Source organism: Melanostigma gelatinosum, assembly GCF_949748355.1.
Source record: "Melanostigma gelatinosum genome assembly, chromosome: 7".
Classification (NCBI taxonomy): Eukaryota; Metazoa; Chordata; class Actinopteri; order Perciformes; family Zoarcidae; genus Melanostigma; species Melanostigma gelatinosum.
Genome location: NC_136640.1, coordinates 12,963,613 through 12,987,169, shown reverse-complemented (window position 1 = coordinate 12,987,169; position 23,557 = coordinate 12,963,613). Strand labels below are relative to the sequence as shown.

The following is a 23,557-nucleotide window of genomic DNA, read 5'->3' as shown; positions in this document are numbered from 1 at the left end:
AAAGCCTGTCATTGGAATGTGTTTTTCTTCTGTATTTCTGTAGATTAATTATATCTCTCCATTTTTCTCTCTCTATCTGTCATGCAGGGCCAGACACCAGCCCAGTGAGATACTCTTGCATGGAAACCCCTTTTTCCCTGGCAGTCCTTTCCTCTCCCTAGAGCTACTGGCCAGGATGAGCCTCTGCCAGCATTGATGATGGCCAAAAAGCAAGATGTGCGGACACCCACCTACAACCTGGTCGTGATTGGGCTGTCCGGCACGGAGAAGGAGAAAGGCCAATGTGGTGTGGGCAAGTCTTGCCTGTGTAACCGCTTTGTCCGGCCAAGTGCCGATGACTTCTACCTAGACCACACCTCTGTTCTCAGCACCAGTGACTTTGGAGGCCGTGTGGTGAACAATGACCACTTCCTGTTTTGGGGAGAGGCCGGGCGGATTTTGGAGGAGGGGCCCGAATGCCGGATGAATGTGGTGGAGCAGACAGAGTTCATTGATGACCAGACGTTCCAGCCGCACCGAAGCACGGCGCTCCAGCCTTACATCAAGAGGGCAGCTTCCACCAAGCTGGCTTCGGCTGAGAAGCTGATGTACTTTTGCACAGATCAGCTGGGGCTGGAGCAGGACTTTGAGCAGAAACAGATGCCTGAAGGCAAGCTTATGGTGGATGGCTTCTTACTCTGTGTGGATGTTAGCAGGGGTATGAACCGTAGCTTTGAGGACCAGATGAAGTTTGTTACCAACCTGTACAACCAGCTAGCCAAAACGAAGAAACCTGTTGTACTGGTTCTCACCAAATGTGATGAAGGAGTTGAGCGCTATATTAAAGACTCACACACATTTGCCCTAGCCAAGAAGAACCTACAGGTGGTGGAAACATCAGCAAGATCTAATGTCAATGTTGAACTTGCCTTTCTTACACTGATTCAGCTACTAGACAAGGGTAGGGGAAAGCCCAAAACCATTCCCTACTTTGAGGCACTGAAACAGCAGAGTCAACAGATTGCCTCAGCTAAAGACCGCTATGAGTGGCTGGTCAGCCGAATCGTGAAGAACCACAATGAGCCATGGCTCACAGTCAGTCGTCGCATGCAGTCTGCCCCTGAGTACAAGGACTACATTTTTCTTGAGGGGACAGCTAAAGCCAAGAAGCTCTTCCAGCAGCATGTGCATAGACTTAAACAAGACCACATAGAGAAACGTAGGAAGGCCTATCTTAGTACTCTACCACAGGCCCTGTCTATACTCTTACCAGAGTTGGATGTGATAGACCACCTCAGCTGGTCTGGAGTTCAGAAAGTCCTGGAGACAAAGAGAGATTTCATCCAATGGTTTATAGTGCTAGATGACACCCCTTGGGAGACCACGACACACATTGATAAAATGGAGGATGATCGAATCCCCCAGGACCTCCTGGAGACTCCCGCAGCTGAAGCTATCTATGAGACCCACCTGGAGATGCTAAGGAATGAGCGCAAGCGGGCTGAGATGAGATGGGAGTTCAAGGAGAAGCTAAGCGTCTCTCCTTTCATCACACCAGGGAAACCCTGGGAGGAGGCCCGAAGCTTCATCATGAATGAAGACTTCTACCAGTGGCTGGATGAGGCTGAATATCTGGATATCTACAACAAACACCAGAAGGAAATTATTGACCGAGCCAAAGAGGACTTTCAGGAACTACTTCTTGAATACTCTGAGCTCTTTTATGAGCTGGAAGTGGATGCAAAGCCAAGTAAAGAGAAAATGGGAGCCATTCAGGAGGTGTTGGGCGAGGAGCAAAGGTTTAAAGCCCTGCAGAAGCTACAGGCAGAAAGGGATGCTCTGGTGTTAAAACATATCCACTTTGTCTACCACCCTACAAAGGACACCTGTCCCAACAATCCCCACTGTGTGGACAGTAAGATAGAGCAGATACTGGCCAACAGATTCCCTACCCGCTACCCATCATCAGATAGTTCAAGACTGGATTTGGGGAGGGCTGAAAGGATAAATCTTGTCATCCTCGGTAAAGATGGGCTAGCCAGAGAGATGGCAAATGAGATAAGGGCCATGTGCACCAGTGACGACCGGTACGTGTTGGATGGCAAGATGTATGAGTTAGCCCTTCGTCCCATAGAGGGCAACGTACGTCTGCCAGTCAATTCATTCCACACACCAACCTTTACACCTCATGGTTGCCTGTGCTTGTACAACTCAAAGGAATCCCTCTCGTATGTTGTCGAGAGTTTAGAGAAGATTAGGGAGTCAACTATAAGCAGAAGGGAAAGGGAAAACAGCTTAGCTCAACCCCCGCTGTCCCTTCTTCTGGTCACCAAGCGGGGAGTGGGGTCCATTGGGGATATTGGGGGGGAGACAGCTCAGACTCTTATCCAACAAGGGCAGCAGGTGGCTGGAAAGCTGCAGTGTGCCTACTTGGACCCCGCCTCTCCAGGCGTGGGCTACGGTCGCAATGTCAATGAGAGGCAGATCAACCAGATGCTGAAGGGCCTGTTAGAATCGCGGAGAAGCATTGGGACCATCTCCCCTCCCTTACCCCCTCCATCCTCTGCCTTCAGAGACTCTCAGTCCCAGCCAGTGGTAGAGGCAGACCTGAGGATAGTCATGTGCCTGATGTGTGGAGACACGTACGACATAGACCAGCTGCTTGCTCCTTTCCTATTGCCCCAGCATTGTCGTCCTGCTGCTAACCTCAGCAGTGGCACCTCGGTTTTGCTGGATCTTAGTATAGGAGGTCAGAGGCTGAATATTGAGCTGTCGCTACTCTCCTTTCATTCCTCATTCTCGCTCCGCAAGACCAAGCTGGTCCACGGCTACATTGCAGTTTACTCTGCTCGCCGCAAGGCCTCTATGGAGACATTATGTGCTTTCCTGTGTGAGGTCCAAGACATCATCCCAGTCCAGTTGCTGGCAGTTGGGGAGAGCCAGATGGAGCTGTCAGACTCGGAGTCAGCTAAGGAGCAGGTCAGTCAAGGAGAGGAACTAGCCCATGAAATAGAGGCCAGGTTCAACACAGTGATATGTGGACATGGTGGGGTAGTAGGGGGGCTTCATAAGATAGACCTTTTCCAATCCTTTCTCAAAGAGGCAGTAGAGAATTGCACTATTATTGAGGCCACACACATGTATGATAATGTGGCTGAGGCATGTACCAATGAGAGCATCAGCCCTCGCTGTGGCTCTCCTAGTCCAGTTAGTATTCTTATGGACTCCGAGGACGATATCGATCCATCACCACCTTACCCTACCCTCAGGGAGGATGGCAGCCTCAGTTCCCACTTGGGAAGCTTCAAGCTGCCAGATCTGGATTCAAGTGACACCTTCTCTGTTATTTCTGAGCTTAGCACTTTTGAGAGCAAGCTGAACAACAAGGTTCCTCCACAAGTGAAGCCCAAGCCTGTCCGTAAGGTGAACCTCGGCCCCTACATGGACCAACAGGGTGGCACCAACCGCCGCTCCTTGCCCCAAGCTGTCACTTGGGCTCCAGGTAGCGATGGTGGCTATGACCCCTCAGATTACGCGGAGCCCATGGATGCTGTGAGCAAACCTCGACCCACAGAAGAGGAGAATATTTACTCCGTCCCTCATGACAGCACACAAGGCAAGATTATCACTATCCGCAATGCCAACAAAGGTCACTCCAACGGGAGTGCTGGGGGGAATGGGTCAGACAGTGAGGCCGATAGCAGTTCGCTGGAGCGAAGGAGAAAGTTGTCCGCCATTGGGGTAAAGCCCAAGCTTTACAGAGACAGATCCAAACGGCTTGGCAAGTTCAGCAGTTTTAGGACGAGCTTCTCTATCGGCAGTGATGATGAGATGGGGGGTCCACCCAAGGTTAACCAGGATGAGGGAGGAGCCCAAAAAGACAACTCCATTGAGGAGAGTGAGGACCCCAAAAGAAGAAATATTCTTAAGAGCCTGCGCAGAAATACGAAGGTTAGTGTTTGTGCATCCATCTGTTTATGTGAGATATGATTGATGTTTGAGTCTCAAATCTGTTTCTAAAATACTGTTAAATCTTAAATTTAATTCTCAACATTTCATTTTAATTGGTTGATTTAACTATTCCCAAAGACATCAATTGTAACTTATGACTGACTGTTGTCAGTCAATGTTTGATGCTCACCTATACAAATTTGTCTGCAGTGTATAAATACACATGTATTGGTTTAAGGACAGAATTAATTAATTGTCCATAATCCTCAGTACAATTAGTTGGTTGAGATTCAACACCTGTTTGCTTTGGTGGATAACTGTGTTAATTACTAAAGTGGAGGAATGATTTCGGTATACTCTTTCTACTCTCTGTAGTTTACATCAGTGAAAACAAGCCATGCTGTAGGAGTTTGCCTGAAAGCATGTCTGCTATTTTTGACCCTGACGACTGTGTGAGAGCTCTTTAAACTAGCCAAATAATCAGAGAGAAAAAGAGACAAGCTCCAGTGGCTAAACTTTCATACTAGAAGGCAGAAACTCTTAATGAATAGGGACAGAACCAGAGTAGCACACTGTGTGGTTTTATCTGTTTGTGCTTGTGTGCATGTCTGCTTGTTTAGCATCATGTTCCCATTATACGAGAGCTGACTTCATGATGTTTGATATTTATTTTAGCATGATTTTGAAAGCATCAACATCCATCTTACAATTCTTGCTGTAGCGATACATGAAGAGAAATAAAAACTAATGTTATACCCTCAGCAAATTAGCTGTAAACACCCCTGCTGTTCAGCAAACAAAAGTACTAAACGTGTGAGAATCCTTCACTCCTTAATTATAATTTACAGTACCAAATTGTGCAGTCACCTTGCTTCAAGCCTCGCTAGTAGTACGACTACGCATTGTTTACAACTCAGTTGCCAACGGTGCAGCGCGTTTGGCGTTAATGATCTGGTGATTGACATCAGTGTCGTCAGGTTAAGGCAGTGTTGTTTACTGTTCAGTGTTGTGGTACTGCAGGAAAGTATGTGCCAAGGCTGGTCAGCTTGTTCTTTGTTCTTTAGACGCCAAAATTCTTCCCTGTCAGCTTGGCTTTCTTTTCTTCCTTCCTTTCATTCTCTCATATTAACACTTCTTCTCTTCTTGCTGATTCATACTTTCTGCTCTGTCTCTCTCCCCCCCCCCCCCCCCATCCCATGATGTGGTCCTCATATCTCTCTGTCGTCAGTCTCTGTCTACCCCTGTCCTGTTTCTTTCTATGCTTGTCTCCCACACGTGTGACGATAGTTTTGACCTCACTCTGTTAGGCTTATCGGCCTGGAATGCTGTTCACTCACACACGTGGCGTGTTACAGAAGTGTCAGCTGAATAAGAGTTACTGCTTTGTATGTTGCGCGTCTGTGATAATTACCATGGCTGTCAGTTGGGTGGAACAGGAGGGGGGGATGATTAATGTTATCACACACACTCGGCTGTGATGTCCAAGTACCTGCATGAAGGCTGTCTTCTCACATAGCTCCTTACTGCCGAAACCACGTTATTTCCTTTATGCACTAACTGACTTGGCACATAGTGTGCTCTGGGCCATTTGTCCTTCTGAAATAAGTGTGCAAGGACAGGCTACCGATGAATTGGACAGCCCGGTTCAAGCCCTCTTGTTAGCAGGTAAACAAGCTCCTTTAGCGCCGACTTTTACCTGACCCTGTGCTCTGACCCCCTGGGGGCAAGGGGGATCAATAAAGTATCACATGACACATTATTAGGCTCGTTTCAAAACAAATCCACAAGAAAATTGAAGCCAGCTGTATTTAGATCAGTTTCTTGTAATTAGTGCCTCTAAATTTCGCCCTACAGCAGGTCTGGAATCTGGATATCCGTGTTAAAGGCCATAATGGCTTAATTGTGGTTGTATCAAGTTCCATCACCGATTTTCTAAGCAGCTGTCTCAAAGATAAGAGTCAATTTTCAATATGCTGTAGTCTAAAATCCCCTAAGGATAGCTGGCGTGTTCTTGAGTTATTTGGTCATCTCTGGGAGACGTGTTGTAGCAGTAACTCAAGGTTGGTATAGAAACAGCCGTTCCTGTTATAGTGGCTTGCAAGGGTTAAAACAAGACGGTTGGTTTTAGGGTGACTGTTTGGGTTCATGCACTGTAAACACTTTCCTAATCAGAGCCTTAGGGAGCCCGTCTACCACTCCCGAGTCATGACTGATAGGAACAAATAATTGAAAGTAGATTTAGAGTCTGTTTTAACACCCCGTTCACCTCGGGCAGTGACCAACTGTGTCTCTGTCCCGCCCGCCCTCCCTCAGCGAGAGGCCGGAAACATTTCCTCTCTCTCTCTCTCCTGCAGCTTTTTTTTCAAACCTCCTCAGCCAGCAAGAGAAATGCTTTAAATTCCTCAGTCACCTAGTTCCAGTCTAGTGTCCTCAAACAAAAAAAATCAGAGGGAGGGAGACAGACAATCAAAAGAAAAACAGAAAACACGACGACAGAAAGAAAATGAAATGGAGCCGGGGAGAAATAAGAGTTACGATAGAACTGTTTCTTTTTTTTATTGCGGCTTTGTGTTTCAGCAGCCTACAGTGTATGTAAACGCTCACCATGGTGTCTGCATGTTGTTATTAAGGATGTGTTTTGTTTGTATTTCGCGGTAGAGGTCTGTTTTGTCTTCTCAGCGCTGGCAACATATCCTGTCTCAGTCAGCAACTAAAAGGAGTGTCCAGAAGGCAGAACTGCAGGGGGATAAGACAGTGAGAGAGAAAAGTGGGTGGAAGAGAGGCGAAGGGGGGGGGATAGAGACAGTCTGCTAAACTGAGATAGGGCACATATATACAACACAGTCGGTTTGATAGGACACAAATAAATTATGAGCTGCTACATGGAGCTACAAACAAAGCTGGCAGTGAGTTATGACAGCACAGCTCTCTACCACCACAGAGGCTGTCTTGTCGTGTCACATCTATTATTACCACCCCTGTAATCCAATTAAAGCCTCATGTGAGTGTTTTGTACACGTGTGGATACACACTGCACATTTATGTACGCGCAGATGTTCAGCTAATAACCACAAGTATAAGGGATGTCTGTACGTTGAGAACGGGAGCGTCACAGAGTGGATCGGGCAGGGCCGCAGGGGAGTTAGCCGGGAGTGATAAGTGAAGGAATTCCAGTTCGGAGTCTGCTCATGCTGGGTCTCATAGAAAGATATACTGGGTAACATTTGTTGATTTGCTGGGAAAGTCTGCCGTTATTTAACCTAGATGTGCTTCAGCGCAGAGCCTTCATCGGCAGCTCAGGGGCCTCGCTGAATGAAGTGCAGACTCTTAAGCCAGTCGGCGTTATCGAGTTATCGTTGACATTTTGTTTTTCCTGACACTTGGCACCCAGTTGACGGGTGAAGTAGCGACTCTGCCCCCCCTTTTTCTACAGTTTATCATTAAACACTCATCAATCATGGATGACACTGGATCTTTGAGGCCATACTGATGTCAATACTGTACAATACAATGACAGCTGACCAAAATGGTAAATATAGCAGGACAATTTGGACGTTAAACATTCAAATATAAGTTATTTAGAATTTTAACTTAAAATGAAGCATTAATAATGCTATAAATGTAATAAAAAATAATACATTTTAAGTTGGGGAAAATGTATATACATTGGAATGCCACCAATACAACATGTATTGCTTTACTTTACTCTTCCATCTCTTATATGTATCTCCAAACATAGTAACTGGTAGTTTTATCTGTAATAACCACGTATTGGCTGATAATATTGGTTCGGTCAGGCTCGTTTAGGCGAAAGCCAGCTGAAAGGTAACGCACACCATCAACAGAATAAATTCACTAAATGTTCGAACAAAAAAAAAAAAAAGTCCAGGTGAGTGTTAATCTGCTCAGTATTAATTTGTGTTGCCCTCCTTGTTTCCTTGAATACCGCTGTGAGTGTGTGTGTGTGTGTGTGTGTATATATGTGCTGTCGAAAATGTTTGCGGGAGTGCAGTGAGGCCAGTATCTGCAGCAGAGAGCACGCCGTGCTCCTTCGCTCTAATGAGCGCTCCTCTGCTCCTTTCCTGTTTCTGTGTCTGTCAGGCCTGCACTGCTCCCACTCCCTGTGTGTGCCCAGCCAACCGTGCACCCCTGCCTCACCACCCTGCCTGCCAGAGCAGAGCCTCGGGGGGCTGACAGACTTACTAGAGATCCAGGCCTCAGGGGCCTTCAAAACATTCCCGCTGAACACCATTAAAGTGCAGTACAATTACTGCTGATGCCTCAGCCTTACGGAGGGCAGGCAGAGAATGTTGCAGGAGTGCATTAGAGGTCTGAGTCTTAACAGGAGAATAACAGGAGTTACAAAGTAATTAAACGGTGAATAGGAGAGTTTGATTGTCTGAGAGCTGCAGAAAGAGAAGCACGGAACTCTGAAGGAAGGAGGATAACGATGAAGAGATAAGAGTGATGGAGGAACTGATGTGTATCATTTATGCACAGAACAGGGTTAAAGTCCGGAATGTTTGATGACTTATCAGTTTAAGATACTCAGGAATGTGTGAGATTGTGAGTGTGTGTGTGTCCATGTGTCTGTCTTTTTGCTCAAGCAGATACGAACATAAATACTTATTAAATGCGGCCCTTTCCATCCATATCGACTCATTTAAAGAACAATTCCTCGAGGCTTAGTGTCATTTTGGAAATGTGTGCCTATATGTCAGCAGTTCAAATGTTAGATTTAGTCTCCGGGTGCTCCTACCAATCTTCTCTTTCCTCTCGATCATATCTTTGCAGAAACCGCGACCCAAACCCAGGCATTCCATCTCCAAACCCATCGAGAGCAACTACTTTGGCATCCCACTGGCCACCGTGGTCTCTCCCGAGAGGCCGATCCCAGTCTTCATTGAGAAGTGCATCCGTTTCATTGAAACAACAGGTAAGAATCTGTTCTACTTTACATAACGAGGAGTACAGATGCTTGATTGGATCCAATCAGGCAGAGAACAGGCTGTTGTTTTCAGTCATTTCAGTGTTTTGAAACGATTTCAAAGGATCCATTCTGCCTCTGTGTATGCTGTACCGCTGTCATTTCAGCTCTTTTTTTCCTCATTGCCTTATCTTAATCCTCGTCCCTCCCTGGTGGGATTCTTATGTACTGTGGTCTTCGTCGCAATGACAATTCTCCAGTCCTCCTTAAATCACAGCCTTTGTGTCAACGTGCACGAGCGTCTGTGCTTTCTTTTGTATCTCCGTTCCGTTCTCCGTTGTCATGGAGAGTATGACATTAAAATGGCTCCACGTATTTGAACTAAAATGCTCATCTTTTTACATTTACCTTGAACTTTGTGTGGATTAGAGTCTGTGCTCAATTGTGTTGAACAGGTTTTCAGGCCGTTGCCACCAGTCATCCACATGCCCTCATACCTCCTGTCCCGTACTCCCTGAGAGCACGGATGTGATTGGATAGCTTCTCCTAACCTCCTAACCTAGCCGCAGGGCTGCCAGCTTGCCTCTCAGTCTGCCAGCAGCTGTTAAACTAAACCAGAGAGAACTTGGTTTAGGGTCCACGAGTGTGTGTAGATATTTGAACACGTCTTACTTTATTCTTCGCTGGGCTGTGAAGTCATGAGTCGGTTTTTCACCCCTCTACTGCCGAACATCTTTTTATTGATTAGTTGGCTGTTTTATTGTGTTTTCTACTGGTTTTATTTAAACTGAGCATCTGTACGTGTTTGAAAATCCACAAGAGCTAATAAACACAACACAACTAACATCTAGCCTCAGGAACCATCTCTCAATCCGTCTATTTTACCTTAAATTACCGGGTCTAAGAATACTGCAGTTTTTAATGATCCACAGTTGCTTAAGTTGTGTCTTCATTACCTTCCATGAAGTGAGTTGCATGCATGTTTGCCGAAACCTTTGCCGTCGCTTACTGACGTGCCGCTGCATTCCGCTGTGATCTGTGTCCTGATTACAGACTCTGTATTTGTGGATTACTGTGGCGGCCTTTACAAAACATCCACCGCCTTCCTCTGTGTAGGAGTATAGGGGCGAAGCGCTAGATAACAAGGCATCACGTTAGATTTCATCTCCCCCTGTTCAGGTGCTAACTGGAGCAGACTCAGCTGTACTTAGTTCTGGATGAAGGAGAAAAAACTGGTTGAATATGCGTCAATATACACACACACACACACTTGTGTGCATACACCTCTTACCCTCACTCACTCCTTTAGTATTTCGCCTAATCCCCTTGTTTCCTCCTGTGTCCTTGTTTCTCTGCTGCTTTCTCCCGATCCAGTCATCCTGCTCCTTCTGTCTCCACGAATACCTTCACTTGTCAGATTTGATTTCTTTCATCTACTTCCTAACCCATATTTCTGTTTCTCCCCATTTCTCCCTTATTGTCACCTCTCTCAATTCACAATTCACTGCAGTTTTTTCTCCCTGCTACCCCCCCCCCCCCCTTTTTTCATATCTGCCTCTCCTTCCTCTTGTCAGCATGCTGTGTGTGTGTGTCAGGGTGTGTTTTCACCAGGAGGTAGCAAGGTAATGTTCTGCCCCATAGCTCCCTCTGGCCGATCGATATCACAAGGTGGGAAATTGGAAGAATGTTTGGGCTCAGCTCTTTTCTGTGTGTGTTCAGCTTGCTCCTGAGGGGGGGGGGTGTGTGTGTGTGTGTGTGTGTGTGTGAGAGAGAGAGAGAGAGAGAGAGAGAAGTGTAGCCTCACACGTCACACGGTCGGAACTAAGAAGAGTCTGCGCACATAAATGCTTTTGTTTACATACTAACGCATGCGGTACAGAATGGCACACCCAGACAGACAATTACTGCGACCGCAAGGGGAAATGAGTTACAATGTGCTATTTAGTTTCAATTGTAGTCGCTGTAAGTCAGACTTTACTTGTACAATATCTGTGTCTACAATCTGTGGGTATAATGGCACTCACGGGAAATTGCCATTCAGTGCAGACACTATGTTTGTCACTATAGAGTGAGCTCATAATGAGTGACCTCGAGAGGCTGACCCTGGACCTGCAGCTTTGACATACATCCTTCCCCCTTACCTCCTGCCTTTATTCTTAACTTGCTGAATATCATAATCCTCTTACAGTCTTGTGTTCATATACCGATGAAGATGTTGGTCTGTGTGATGGAAACAGATTTTGTTTTGCCCTCAGACGAAGCCAAATTGTTGATTTACTCGTCACAAAACATTGAATTTATGGATTTTCTTATTTGTTATATGTTTTAGAGGCATGTCTTGACAGCACAGAAGAGCCACTGAAGTAAAACTTGTTTTCTGTTTTTGTATTTCTATTCAAAAGTCTTATTTCTTTGTTGGATCTCTTAATTGTGCTTCCCTTTGTCCCTGAGAATAATAGGAGTAGATGTGGTATTTCTGTGTTATTTTCATGCATTCTGAGCATGTAGAGAAGCAGCGTTATAAAATCTATCCATTGTGACTGCTCTTATCTCTCAGCTCTGGCTTTCTCTCTTGGCATGGTAGCCGCAGTGTGTTTCGCTCGCGGATGCCCGGGTGATGAATGTGTGTGTGTGTGTTAGCGTGTGCGGGCATATCTGCTGGCGGTAGGAGCCTCCATAGCGACGTAAAGGGCAGCACCCAGCCATGATGAACTATGAAATCAGCCGCTGGGGGTCTGGGCTGATTTGGGATCAGCTGGAGTGTTGTCAGACAGTAACACGCTGTAGGAGCACAGCCGCTAACTGCAGGGGCATTCATCACCCTCTCGGGGTTTGAGTGATTGCAGGTTCACAGGTATGTTTTTGCCCACTCGAGTGCTGCTGGAAGCTGTGAAGGCACCATTGATGGTTTTAATGTTCGGCTCCTGCTGGTATGAGCTCGAGAAGCAGATCACAGTAATGATAGTAGTATAGATTAAAAGAATGGAAAAGGTATTAGTTGTTACATTTTCTAACGAAATTATTAGATGATGTAGAAGAAAACCTTTGTTTGCCACAAGAAGAAATCCTATTTACGTTGACCCCAGGAAGCACTGCCGCTTTGTTTGACCCCAGAGGAAGAGGATGCTGTTGTTTGTTTTGGAGAGCTCACCTTCCAGCATTTCCATCATTGTAAAACTCTTCTATTCGTCAGCCTTTCACTCCCCCCCCCCCACCCTCCCAATGCTTTGTGGCTCCTCTTCCATTATTTTCATTCTCCTGCAACCTCCATCTTTGATATGCTGCGTTGTTTCAAACACATTCTATAGATCCCTCCTTATCTTAATCCCTTTATTATTTATCATTCTCTCTTTCATCAGTCCTGACCCCCTCACTCCTATGCGCCCCCCCCCCCCCCCCCCCACTATCTTTCTCATACTTGGGTGCTTGTGCTGTTTTGCCCCTATCGCTCACTCTCTCTCTCCCCACCACTGCTACACTACTCTCCCTATCTCTCCTCCCATCCCCGTTTTCCTAGTGCGTCTGGCTAGAAAAGCTTTTGTGGATAATTGATTGGGAGAAGGAGTCGATCGATGCTGTATGCTTTGACTGAGAGCCCTCTCATTTCCTCCCTGCCTCTCTATCTCGCCCTCTTTTTCTGCCACTCCTTATCTCCTTCACTCCCTCTGGATTGCTCTTTGTCTCCCTGAATCTCCACCAAAGTGTGAACGAAGAGAGAATTTCAAGGGCGGGAGTTGGAACCTTATCTTTCTATAAACTGGGGGAAAAAAATTAAGCAAAATGAAGTGAGCTTTCATCCCCACCAGCTATCCGTGTGCCTTTCACTGTTGTGTTTTCCATTTCTGAGGACATGGATGTATTGTGAAAATACTTAAGAGTTACGCCTTCTGCAAACCACCACCGCTACTCAAGTCAGGGAGTATTTAGTAAGTCTCGTCTGTGTGATATGATGTGCAAAATAAGAACCGACGCTGGGCCGTAGAAGACGTGCTTTCTGCTGCTGAACTTAAAATATTTTGAAGCGTCGACAGTTTTTGAACTTCTATTGTGCTTTATTCTTCGCACGAAATGAAATCATGCAGCATGAGACCACAGTACATAATAGCTTAGTCGGTGGTTGTCAGCTCAACAAAAATATCTCAGAATTAATTAAAAAGGCCTTCAAGAGCGAAGAAAAATCAATGTGGGAGATTTTAGTTCGCTGTTAAAACGTTGAAACCGTCGACGATATTCGATTATTAGAGTATAACGGGATGTATTATTGCTGTAAACACTAATAATAATAAAATCCAACAGGCCTCTTTAACAAGTATTTCACAACTGCTGCGGGTGTGAGCCATGACAAGTGTTGAAAAATACATATTGAGTCAAGAGGCGAGAGAAACGGGAAGGCAGAATTTGTATGAAAAGTAGCAGCCTGTTGGATTCCCGCTCTTTTGTCTCGTATCGTTCCAGTGATGAATGAAGAGCTCTTGTTAAGTCACCTTTTAATTTGCTGCAGTATTATTCATTGCAGCCACTTAAATGTTGTTGTTGTCTGAATATTAGATGCTTGTCTGTGACCCTCTCAATGTGCCGGTAGTCTCCTTATGCGCGTGTCGAATAAAACGCTGCCGCATATTTTACTGCTGATTTATCCAGACATTAAATATCAGACGCAGTCTCTTCCGCTTCATTGGTCTTTGGGTATATTTCACAGCTCTAAATAGAAATGCACTTTGAAGTAAATATTACAAGAGCTCAAACACGCTAATTTCAGTGTTCCTACTTTACCTCAATTTTCTGCCACAAAGCCTCAGCACGGCCCGGAGTAAATATGGACAGAATTTGACTGCGTCGTGTCTAAAGAAAGGCGGCACATCCTGAGTAATTATCCTCCCGAGGATGAAGCTGGTATTTGGCATCTGCAGTTCCTCAAGTCATTTTAAAGTATGTGTGGCTACAAAGGTAGCCTCAGGTTGTCACAGTGCACCAGTGGGCTCTTAGCAGACCTGCAGGAGTGCTTTATGGGTTTAATAAATAGAGCTAATAGTGTGTCTAGATGAAAGAGGACACAGGGAGAGGCCATTAGAGCAGTTCTACTTTTTTAGGCCTTCAGAGTACATCTATAAGCAGCACAGTGATACATCAAATAGTTATTGGTGGTGATTGACCAGTGACTATACATATTTGATATTTGCAAATTAGACTCATGAAAAGAACACTGTGATAATGACATGTCTGTCTGTCTGTCTGTCTGTCTGTCTGTCTGTACTAGGGTTGAGCACAGAAGGCCTCTACAGGGTCAGCGGGAACAAGGCAGAGATGGAGAGCATGCAGCGGCAATTTGACCAAGGTACGTTACTTTCAACCTGCAGTACAAGCGTACACCTGCTCGTCCTCGCTTCAGCTGTGCACTTACAAGCGGGGCGAAAAGGCCACGAAGACGTGCGTATGTATGTCTGCTTCTATCTACAACAAACCTCGGGCCCCCTTCATTAACCGGGGAGCATTAACTCTACAGAGCGAATTGGCCTTCACTTCCTTTTAGACTGCGGCGCTGCCTCCTCTATCTTCTACCTGCTCCTGCGTGCGTGTGCGACTCCATGCGTGTGTCTATCTGCTGTGGGCAGTTAATTACCTCCAGATTGGTTTGGTTAATGAAGCGTGTCGCTACCGAGATAGATAGCAGAGCAACATGGCCCGTGTGTGTGTGTGCGTGTGTGCGCGCGCATGCGTCCACGCCTGGTTGAGCCTAAAATCCAACTCAGGTAATCAGAGTTGAAGACCTGCGTTGAATCATTCTGAGCCTCCGGCCGATGGGACAAGACGTTCCAGGTGAAACTACAGCGAAGGTGTCTCATAGCCACACTGAAGATGGCACTTCAACAGCCCCGTGGAGATTCAGATATCTCATTGCAGGACAAAGCGGCATCAGAAGCCGCGCACTTTGGGAACTCTCAGAATGGGATCTCTCCTCGGACTGTTCAAGAACTCACGAACCGTATCTCTGTTACTTTATTCAGCGCCTCATCTTTCTACACATACTACCTTTTGTAAAGTAGAAAGTTATCAGAAAATTACTTTTTTTTAATTAAGTCTCTTGTGCGCACACACACACTCGCACGCTTGAGGGCCTCTCTAGTGGTGTTGCTGCCTGACCGGTCTCTCTCGGCTTTAATCTACTTCATAAGAGTCTGCGGTTCACTCTCTCTATTAAACTAAAGGATCATATGGTATCACCAAATAAGCTTCATGCTTTCTATTCATATTGATTAAATGTTGAATTGAACAGACCAGGCTTGTCTACAATCAAAAACAACCACAAACTGTGAATAATTCCATAAGTAGGCTTTATGGATAAAACCCTGAAACGCAACCAGACCGAAATGTAAGTTTTTGATCCAGAAAATGTAATAACCGACTAAATTACATTCATGCAAAACTCATATAAAAGTCTATTATTTCCATAAAACACTCCTGTTCATTGATTTGGCAAGCCACCATGCTGTCTTAATAATAACACAATTGTTGTTATTATTATCGTTATTATCGCTCTTATTTACTGTATGCATGTAAAATGATGATGTGTGTATATATACACAGTGTGTGTGTTTTGTACTTTAAATGTCTTCTCTCCATTTCAACCCTTTTTCCAGACCACAACCTGGACCTGGTGGAGAAAGACTTCACCATGAACACAGTAGCCGGAGCCATGAAGGCCTTCTTCTCCGAGCTGCCTGAGCCTCTGGTGCCCTACAACATGCAGGGAGAGCTGGTGGAGGCCTTCAGTAAGTCCTTCGGCTCTGGTTTAAGGGGACTTGGGGCTCAGCGTTCTGCACGAACACCTGAAGTGTATTGGATTTGACCTTAAATCCTTTTCTGTAACTTTTATTTAACCTAACAAGCAAAGCTCTTGCAATCCAAAACCATCCATGAGAATTAGATTTGCCACTCCGTGACGAAATGGGGGATGGAGGAGAGAATATTTAAGGCTTGTGAGAGGAGAATTTTGGGATGATTGCACATGTTGAAGGGATGCAGGAGCACTATGGATAGCGGGGTCTGGATGAAGTCATGAGAAAACAGTCATATGTGAGATAAACGAGGGTGCTCCTGAGCTCTCCACGGCCTCTCTTTTTCTCTTTGTGTCCTGTAATCTGTTGGAATGGAGATTTAAGGCATAGCTTAGTCTTTCATCGCGCCACAGAGATTTACACCCGGCCGCAAGGCTGCTGTCACTCACTGAGCGCTCTGTGTGTGTGTGTGTGTGTGTGTGTGTTTTTTAACGGCCATGGCGAGCTTCTTCAGCTGTGACAGAGACCTGATAAAGCTCCTGCAGTCTGTGCCACAATAGAGGAAAAGACGAGCGAGTGAAGTTTAGAGACGAGAAAGACTTCATTCGGTTGAAAATTGCAAATTGTGCCGGGCTTTTTCTTACTGTCAGGCATGAGAGGTGGAGAAAAAGAAGGGATGCGGAAAAAGCTGGGCGGGTGGATTTTTAGTGCACATGGTCATGGTGACGTTACTTTAAACAAGCTGTAGGAAGTTATGTTTTGATGCCCGATGATGGACGTACAGCAGGAGGAACCGGGGCTGTGGTAAGTCATTAGGCATGCAATGTGTTTTTGATCCACACTGACCTCATTGTGGGAATACAAACTCAAATTCTCTGCTTGTAAATCATGTTTTTCGAAGTAGACGAGAACATCTGCTGTTCCCACTGCGGCTCTCTGCCTCGCACACACACACACACACACACACACACACACACACACACACACACACACACACACACACACACAGGATGGACTGTGTTCGCCGTTGACGTCAGCTTTTCTGACTCACTCCTCGCTGCCATCAGGCTTAACACACCCAGTGTGTGTTTGTGTGTGTGAGTTGCTGTAATCTACAGGACATTGTGATGGGTGTACTTCTCTCTTTTGGAATGTGTGTGTGTGTGTGTGGTCTTTGTCTGGTGAACATTTTTTTTTTGTACTGTAACTGTAGTCCTTTTTGAATGTGTGTGTTTTCATGACTTAAATGTGTGAAACTCGTACTGCTGTGTTCTGCACGTATTTTTTTAGAGCCGTTGTACTGCCCCCTCCCCCTCCCTTCAGCCCCCCTCATCTTAACTCTCACTCCCCCGACATCTTTGCCATAGATTCCCTTAATCTTTCCTTTCAGCCGCTTTCCTCCCTCCTCTGACCTCTATCGTCTCTCTCTCTGCCACCATCCAGAGATCAATGATAGGGAGCAGCGCTTCCAGACGATGAAGGACATCCTGCGCCGCTTCCCCAAAGAGAATTACGAGGTCTTCAAATATGTCGCCAGCCACTTGAACAAGTGAGTGAGTGACGGGGTCAGAGTCTGCCTCTGACAGCCGTGCTGACTAACCCCGCCGGTCATCCAGTCAAGTGACCTAGCAGTGACATCACCGAAAGTAGCTTACTGACAGCACAGAGGTCTCTTTACTCGGGTTGAGTCATTATCTGTGTTATTGCGGTGTTATCTCTCTGCGTGTGTTGATGAATACTCTGCTCCATAAATGCTCGGAAAACGTTGTAGCCAAACTGTTTACATCAGTGGTTCCCAACCAGTGGGTCAGGACCCCCAAAGAGGTCCCAAGAAAAATCTTGAGTTGTCGCAAGATGATTAAAAGAACAAGAGAAAAAACTAATCTGGCAAATATAAAATACTTTTACCTCCTTCAACTGAAGCTATTTGGGGATAATACTATGTGATTGAACTGTGGGGATTTGAGGCCAATCAATTTCTCTTTTTGGTGTCTTTGTGTTGCGCAGGGTGAACCAGAACAACAAGTTGAACCTAATGACCAGTGAGAACCTGTCCATCTGTTTCTGGCCCACACTGATGAGACCAGACTTTACCACGATGGACGCCCTGACTGCCACCCGCACCTACCAGACAATCATCGAGAGCTTCATCCACCAGTGCGCATACTTCTTCTACAATCAGCCGCTGGCCGACGGCCTCCCCGGCTCCCCCACCTCTTCGCTCTCCTCCGGGGGAGGAACTTCGGCCTACTCCTGCATGGCCGGAGGCTACCAAGCCTCGCCGACTCCGTCCCCGACTCCCTATGTCCTCCCGGCCACCCCTCCAGTCATTCCGCACTACGGCCCTCCTATCCACCACCACCACCACCACCTCCACCACCTCCATCAACATCAGTCCCCACCCCACTCCCCACCTCCTACTCCCCAGTCCCCCATCCCAGCCCTGCTGCCGCCCTCCCTACACCCCCATCACCCCCCTACGGAACAACACACGCTGTGAACCAGGGATCAAGGGGGGAAAAAACGAAGAAGATGGCTGACGAGATTCAGAGAGATTTAAGGGTTTAGAATGAGAGATTTAGAAGTTTGGGACGGAATTGAAGAAGACAAATTTAAATGGGAACCAGAGGTAGGAAGACAAGTTGGGATAGATTGAGTGAGATGCAGTATGTACAGGGAGAAACCTACATGTTTGGGAGAAGAAGGGGGCGTTTGAGCCTCTGCTCATTTTAGAAAAACAGACACACACACACACACACAAGGCAGAAAAGGGGAACACTGAAGAGCCTCTGAACTGGCAGTATGATCTTTCTACCCCCCTCGCCACTTCATCCCTTTGTCTGTGTCACTTCACATAGACCTGCCCTCCTTGCCTTGTAGAGAACCTACACACAAACACACTAATGAGTGCGATGTTGCCAGTAACTGTTAAAGGGACTCAGGGAGGGACTCGGAAGTAAAGTGGAAAGGGGAACGTGAACTCTGCTATGTTGGGATTGCTTCACCACACACACACTAACACCCAGTGGCCAGTGTGCCTCCGACAACCATTCTCCTCAATCCCGAAGCCGCGAGCTGTCCTGGGAGTTTTTGTGGCCAGCGCACGTTTTTGTTTTTTTTGCAATCCGCCCACACACTGTACCTACCTGGGAGGCTGTGGCTGGGACACGGTGTAGCAGAGAGCGAGTCCTTAACACCGATTTGTTTATTTGGCCACTGTACGGAGGACTTAGGCAAGAAACACGTGTTACTACTCACCCGACAGGATGTTCTGTCCTCTGCGACGCGCACACACATTCTTATCTATCAACCCCTCACACAGATACACAAACACGCACGCAGACAAAATCAGTTTCAGTTGAGGCAATATGCCAAGCACAGAAAATAAATCTCAACAGACCGGATCTGCTAGGCAGCAAATTGGAGCAAAGGATTATGGGAACTCAAACACCCTTTGCATTCTGGGAAGGCTCCTCCCAGTCTCCTGTTTGGTTTCTCGCTCTCTTGGTTTGAACTTCAACCTCATGCACTTTGTGAACACATGAAGAAAACAGTCTGATATATTGATCGGTGTAAATCTTGATTCTACATTCCCGCTGTCCCGACGCGTGTTTTATTTTGTCCTTCATTTGACAGAATCGTGGGACGGGGCCCGTCACTCAATGCGTGGCCTTGTGTGTGTCTGTGTGAGAGTCTTACCAGTCAGTGTGTGCATATATATCCATGCCTTTTTTCCCTGTATTCTGCAGATAGTGGGAATAATTCCAGTGTCGGACCTTCACCTGTCATGTTGCTTCTTTCACGCTGTGGTGGTTTTACGAGCGAGGCGGTTCTGCAGTTTCCACAGTGAGGACCTTGTTCAAAAAGCACTTTTCTGAGCACTTTGAAGGCACATTTTAAATTGGAGCTGCCGTGACATGACAGCCACAGTTCACTTTATTGTCAGTCCACCCAACTTTCTCTCACTCTGGCAGCACACCACTGACATCTATAGGGAGAAATGGGTATTGCAGCCATAACCTGACTTCCTCTACTGCATGGGCGGCGCACCATTTTCCTTCTGTGGCTTGTGTGTAGCGTCAGATTCTCTTATTAGGAGCAATTGTTCCGATTTTTCATCACTGTATGTCCAGTCAAATTAACTTTAGAGCTCATAAAGTGTAAGAGTAAAACAGCAGTTTTAAATCTGATACAAATCAATTGAGACGATATAGATTCAGGCTCTGCTCTTGCAGTTGATTAGATATGCAGTGAATAAAATGTCCTCTGTCTTGTGTTGTTACTTAACACTTCACCACAGCACTCAGCCCTTTGTAAAGGAGTGCAGGCCACTTTCCAGACGCCCCGTGTCAGTGGTAGGATATAAGAATTTAGGAGTTTGAGGCAAAATGTAGCAGCATGGGTCCAGAAAGTAAGAGCTGGAAGTGAGGCTCGCGCTTTGGCAGGTGGCAGGGAAAGGCTTTTTATTGTTGGAAGTAATTGGTGAGCACTGTTCCAGGCCTCAGCATGCTGTCCCTCTTAGGACACAGCATCATACCTCTGAAAGGAAGACTCAAACTTGCTCTCTGTGCACTCAAAAAACATAATTTTGCAAGAGTTGTGACCACGACACCAGTCTGCCCCCGCTGTCACTGTTATGCCACCACATCCCCTCGTCATTCCTAGTCCAAGAGAGACAGCAGACAGAACAGACAGTCCATTCATCCGTCTGCATGACTGCAACCGAGCATCGCAGAATTCCTCGGCCCGGCCTGCTGTCACCGTAGAAACCAGTGAGATGGGGCTCGAGGATAATTGCCGAGTGAGTCCTGATCGAAGCAGCTTATGAAGTGTGTGTGTGTGTGTGTGTTTCTGTGAGCTCGAGAAAGTGTGCACGCATGTGAACTTATGCGTGTTAATGTTAATCAGATGCTCACCAGGGTCACTTATTCTGTCTGACACCTGAGTTGCATCTCGGCACGTCTCCCCAGACTGTCCCAAAAGGAGAGAAAAACAAACTTTTAACCAATCACTGAACTCTTAAAGGAGCTTTTATAAGTCAACACTACCTATTTACCGTGTGTGTGTGTGTGTGTGTGATTAGGGGATAGAGGAGTTAAGAACGTGTGTTTGGTCCGGTGGGTTTCAGTGAACATGCTAGCGAGCTGTGCTTGGCAGACGGCCAGACACCCGTGTGATCCAAATAAACGTGAAGGAGAGGAATGCAGTTCTCCTCGCGGTCATTACCCCGCGGTGTAACCCTGTTAGCTGGTCCAGATTACACACACTGATCCTCAGAGAGAGTGTGAGGGAGACGGAGGAGAGATTGGGGAGGGTTAGAGGGAGGGAAGACGGGCAGCAAACGGGTGAATGGGATCATTATTTGGGAGACTGAGGGGTGAAGGAGGGGTGACCACTGGTACTTGTGTGTGTGTGTGAACGCCGGCCAGTGGCGTTCCCTGTGTATATCAATGTGTTAATACTGAACTGACTGTGAGGCAGCCAAAGACTGGAAAAAAGGGTCGAGGTAGAGATAGGAAGCAAAGTGACAGTTTAGAAGAACAATTGAATTAAAAAATGTGACTTTGGTTCAGCGATATGTGGCTGCATTGCTTTTCTTTCTTTTTTGCAACAATGGTGACAGATGTCTGTTAAGTTAAAATGAGGAACAAGCAAAACTATATTCAAATGGTTGTTTATTGGTATGTTAGGGGGTTTAACACGTTGCCCTTTAGTCAGTGGTGATAGAGAAAAAAAAATAAAAAAAATTTGTTTTATTTTAATAATTAAAAAATACAAAGCATTTTTTTCTTTTTTTTTAACAATTTCTTTGTGAACGATTGAGAGAGCAGCCCAGTATAGTGCATGATTTCTTCCCAACCGAGGAAGAGGGCTCCACCACTCTCACTATTTAAGAGATGATTAAAAAAATATAAAGAAATAATGGGGGAGGGGGTTTGAAAATAATTAAAAAAGAAATGAAGTACTGTAAAGTGAAAAGATAACATCAAACAAAAAAACTGTCATTATTTGCTGAGTATGGTAATTTGTCTCAATGGGAATGGTGTATACAGCAAGGCCTTATGTGATCTGTATCATAGTTAATAAATCAAATCTTGTAAAACTTCTGCTTCTTGTCTCTTTCTTTTACACATCAGTGATTAGTGACACATTGAACATATGAGGAAATCACGAGCAGTCTGCAGGGAGTGTAATTCAGTCTTAATCAACTTTTAAATCTCAATCAACCTCCGACGAGCTCTGGAAAAGCTAGAAAGGGGAACTTGAGTTCAGTTCTTTTTTTTTTTTCTCCTTGTCGTCAAACTACTGCTTATACATTGCTATTCATCAGCGTTATATGATGGCTCTGATCACTTTTTCTGTGAGGCAACACATCCAAATTCCAAAACCCGCTTAGTAAAATCAGAAGTGTGCATTGAGGACCGGTACAGTGATGGTCTACATGTGGTTCCCAACCTGTTCTGGCTTGTGTCACCATAAAGCCGAGAGACGTCTGCTTGCAACCCGTCAGCGGCGGCCACAGACGTCTACTGTTTGTGACCGGTTCTACCAAAAGTGTGAGTTTGTCCTTGTTTTGTTGTTTTACTTTTTAAAAGGTTTAGAGACTCAAAACAGGTAAACTGATCTCTTTAAGCAAAAATAAAGATTGAGTTAAATTCTCATCAAATAAAATGTGTAACAAGTATACTTAACAACTATATTTACCCTGTTAATCATCTTACAACCCTTCAGATTCATCTTGCAGCCCCCTGTGGCTTGGAACAGGATAACTGGAAGAAGTTTAATAGTAAGAGGTTTGATGTCAAGAATTGCTGAACAGAAAAATCATATGAAACCGTATAATCAGTATATATATTTTTTAATTGAGACATTCCATACATGTTATACAGTGGATTGTGATTTTGTAAACTAATTGGCTTGATACATTAGAAGTCTGTTCCTGCGCACATCAAACACAGGCAGATTTTTCATTCTATCGTCACCTGAATTTGCTAAGTCACTTATTAAGATACGTGACATTCATTTTGCAGATGTTTTGTCCAAAGTGAGTGCTGTCTGGTGCTCCGTGTCGTAACACTTCGTGTGGACGGGAGGAATCTGGTACAAACCTTACGATTAATGGCCACTCTGCCCTACCAACAGAGGTACAGCTGCTTTGGAGGAGCAAAACAACTCTGATCTATTACTACAGAGACGGGCCTACACACACACACACTTACTAAATAAATCACTGTAGGAAAAGTGGGTAAGGAGTCGTTTTATCAGTTTGTGGAACACTGTTGCCAGTTAAGTAGCAGTTATAAGAAGACGTGTGTACATTCATTTATAAGTCTTCCAAAGTTTAGTTTCACACAGAATGCTATGATCTTTCCACCACAGTTTTCTCTGCACACTGTTGAAGGACCACTAAAGCCACCCAGGGGACCGGATGGGATCACAGCGGCCCACGGGACCCTCCTGTGCCATTTTTAGGGACGACGTAGCCTAAGGACTCGGGTCCCTGTGAGGGCGATGTGAAGGCCTCACTGCCATTTCATGGTGCCCTCATCTGACCTTTTCATTGAGTCAAACCAAAGGAAATCCATGTCCATGACCTTTGTGGTCCATCTCTCCATTCTGGCTCAGGAAGAAGAAGAAGAAGGAAAAAAAAGGACGAGAGAACGGCTGATTGGGAATGAAAAGGGCAGGCCCTTGTGCACACATGACACACAACCCTTGAACTCTAACCTTTAAGAAGTGTCATGAGGGAGAGAGTGTGTGTGGGATTTGATTGGAAGTCAAATATGGGGATAGTCAACATTTACTTTCCTGGCCAGTGTAGGGATGAAGCCACTCAGGGTTGACAGGAATGCCATAATTAGTAGCTCATTTGAGGGGAAATAACTAAATGAGACAAAAGAATAAAGCTTTTAGAGCTTGTTCC

The 23,557-nt window shown here is 45.7% G+C and overlaps 1 protein-coding gene across 2 annotated transcripts in view; it reads left to right on the top strand.

Moving 5' to 3' along the window:
• Nucleotides 1-20,937, top strand: part of arhgap35a (Rho GTPase activating protein 35a) — a 56,728-nt gene extending 35,791 nt beyond the window's left edge. For both annotated transcript variants that reach the window (XM_079271295.1, XM_079271296.1), the window contains exons 2-7: nucleotides 88-3,930; nucleotides 8,725-8,866; nucleotides 14,115-14,192; nucleotides 15,496-15,627; nucleotides 17,077-17,182; nucleotides 17,641-20,937. In XM_079271295.1, coding sequence (XP_079127421.1) covers nucleotides 196-3,930; nucleotides 8,725-8,866; nucleotides 14,115-14,192; nucleotides 15,496-15,627; nucleotides 17,077-17,182; nucleotides 17,641-18,133 — 4,686 coding nt within the window. In that variant the 5' untranslated portion in view covers nucleotides 88-195 and the 3' untranslated portion in view covers nucleotides 18,134-20,937. The remainder of the gene's footprint in view (nucleotides 1-87; nucleotides 3,931-8,724; nucleotides 8,867-14,114; nucleotides 14,193-15,495; nucleotides 15,628-17,076; nucleotides 17,183-17,640) is intronic.
• The last annotated feature ends 2,620 nt before the right edge of the window (nucleotides 20,938-23,557 follow it).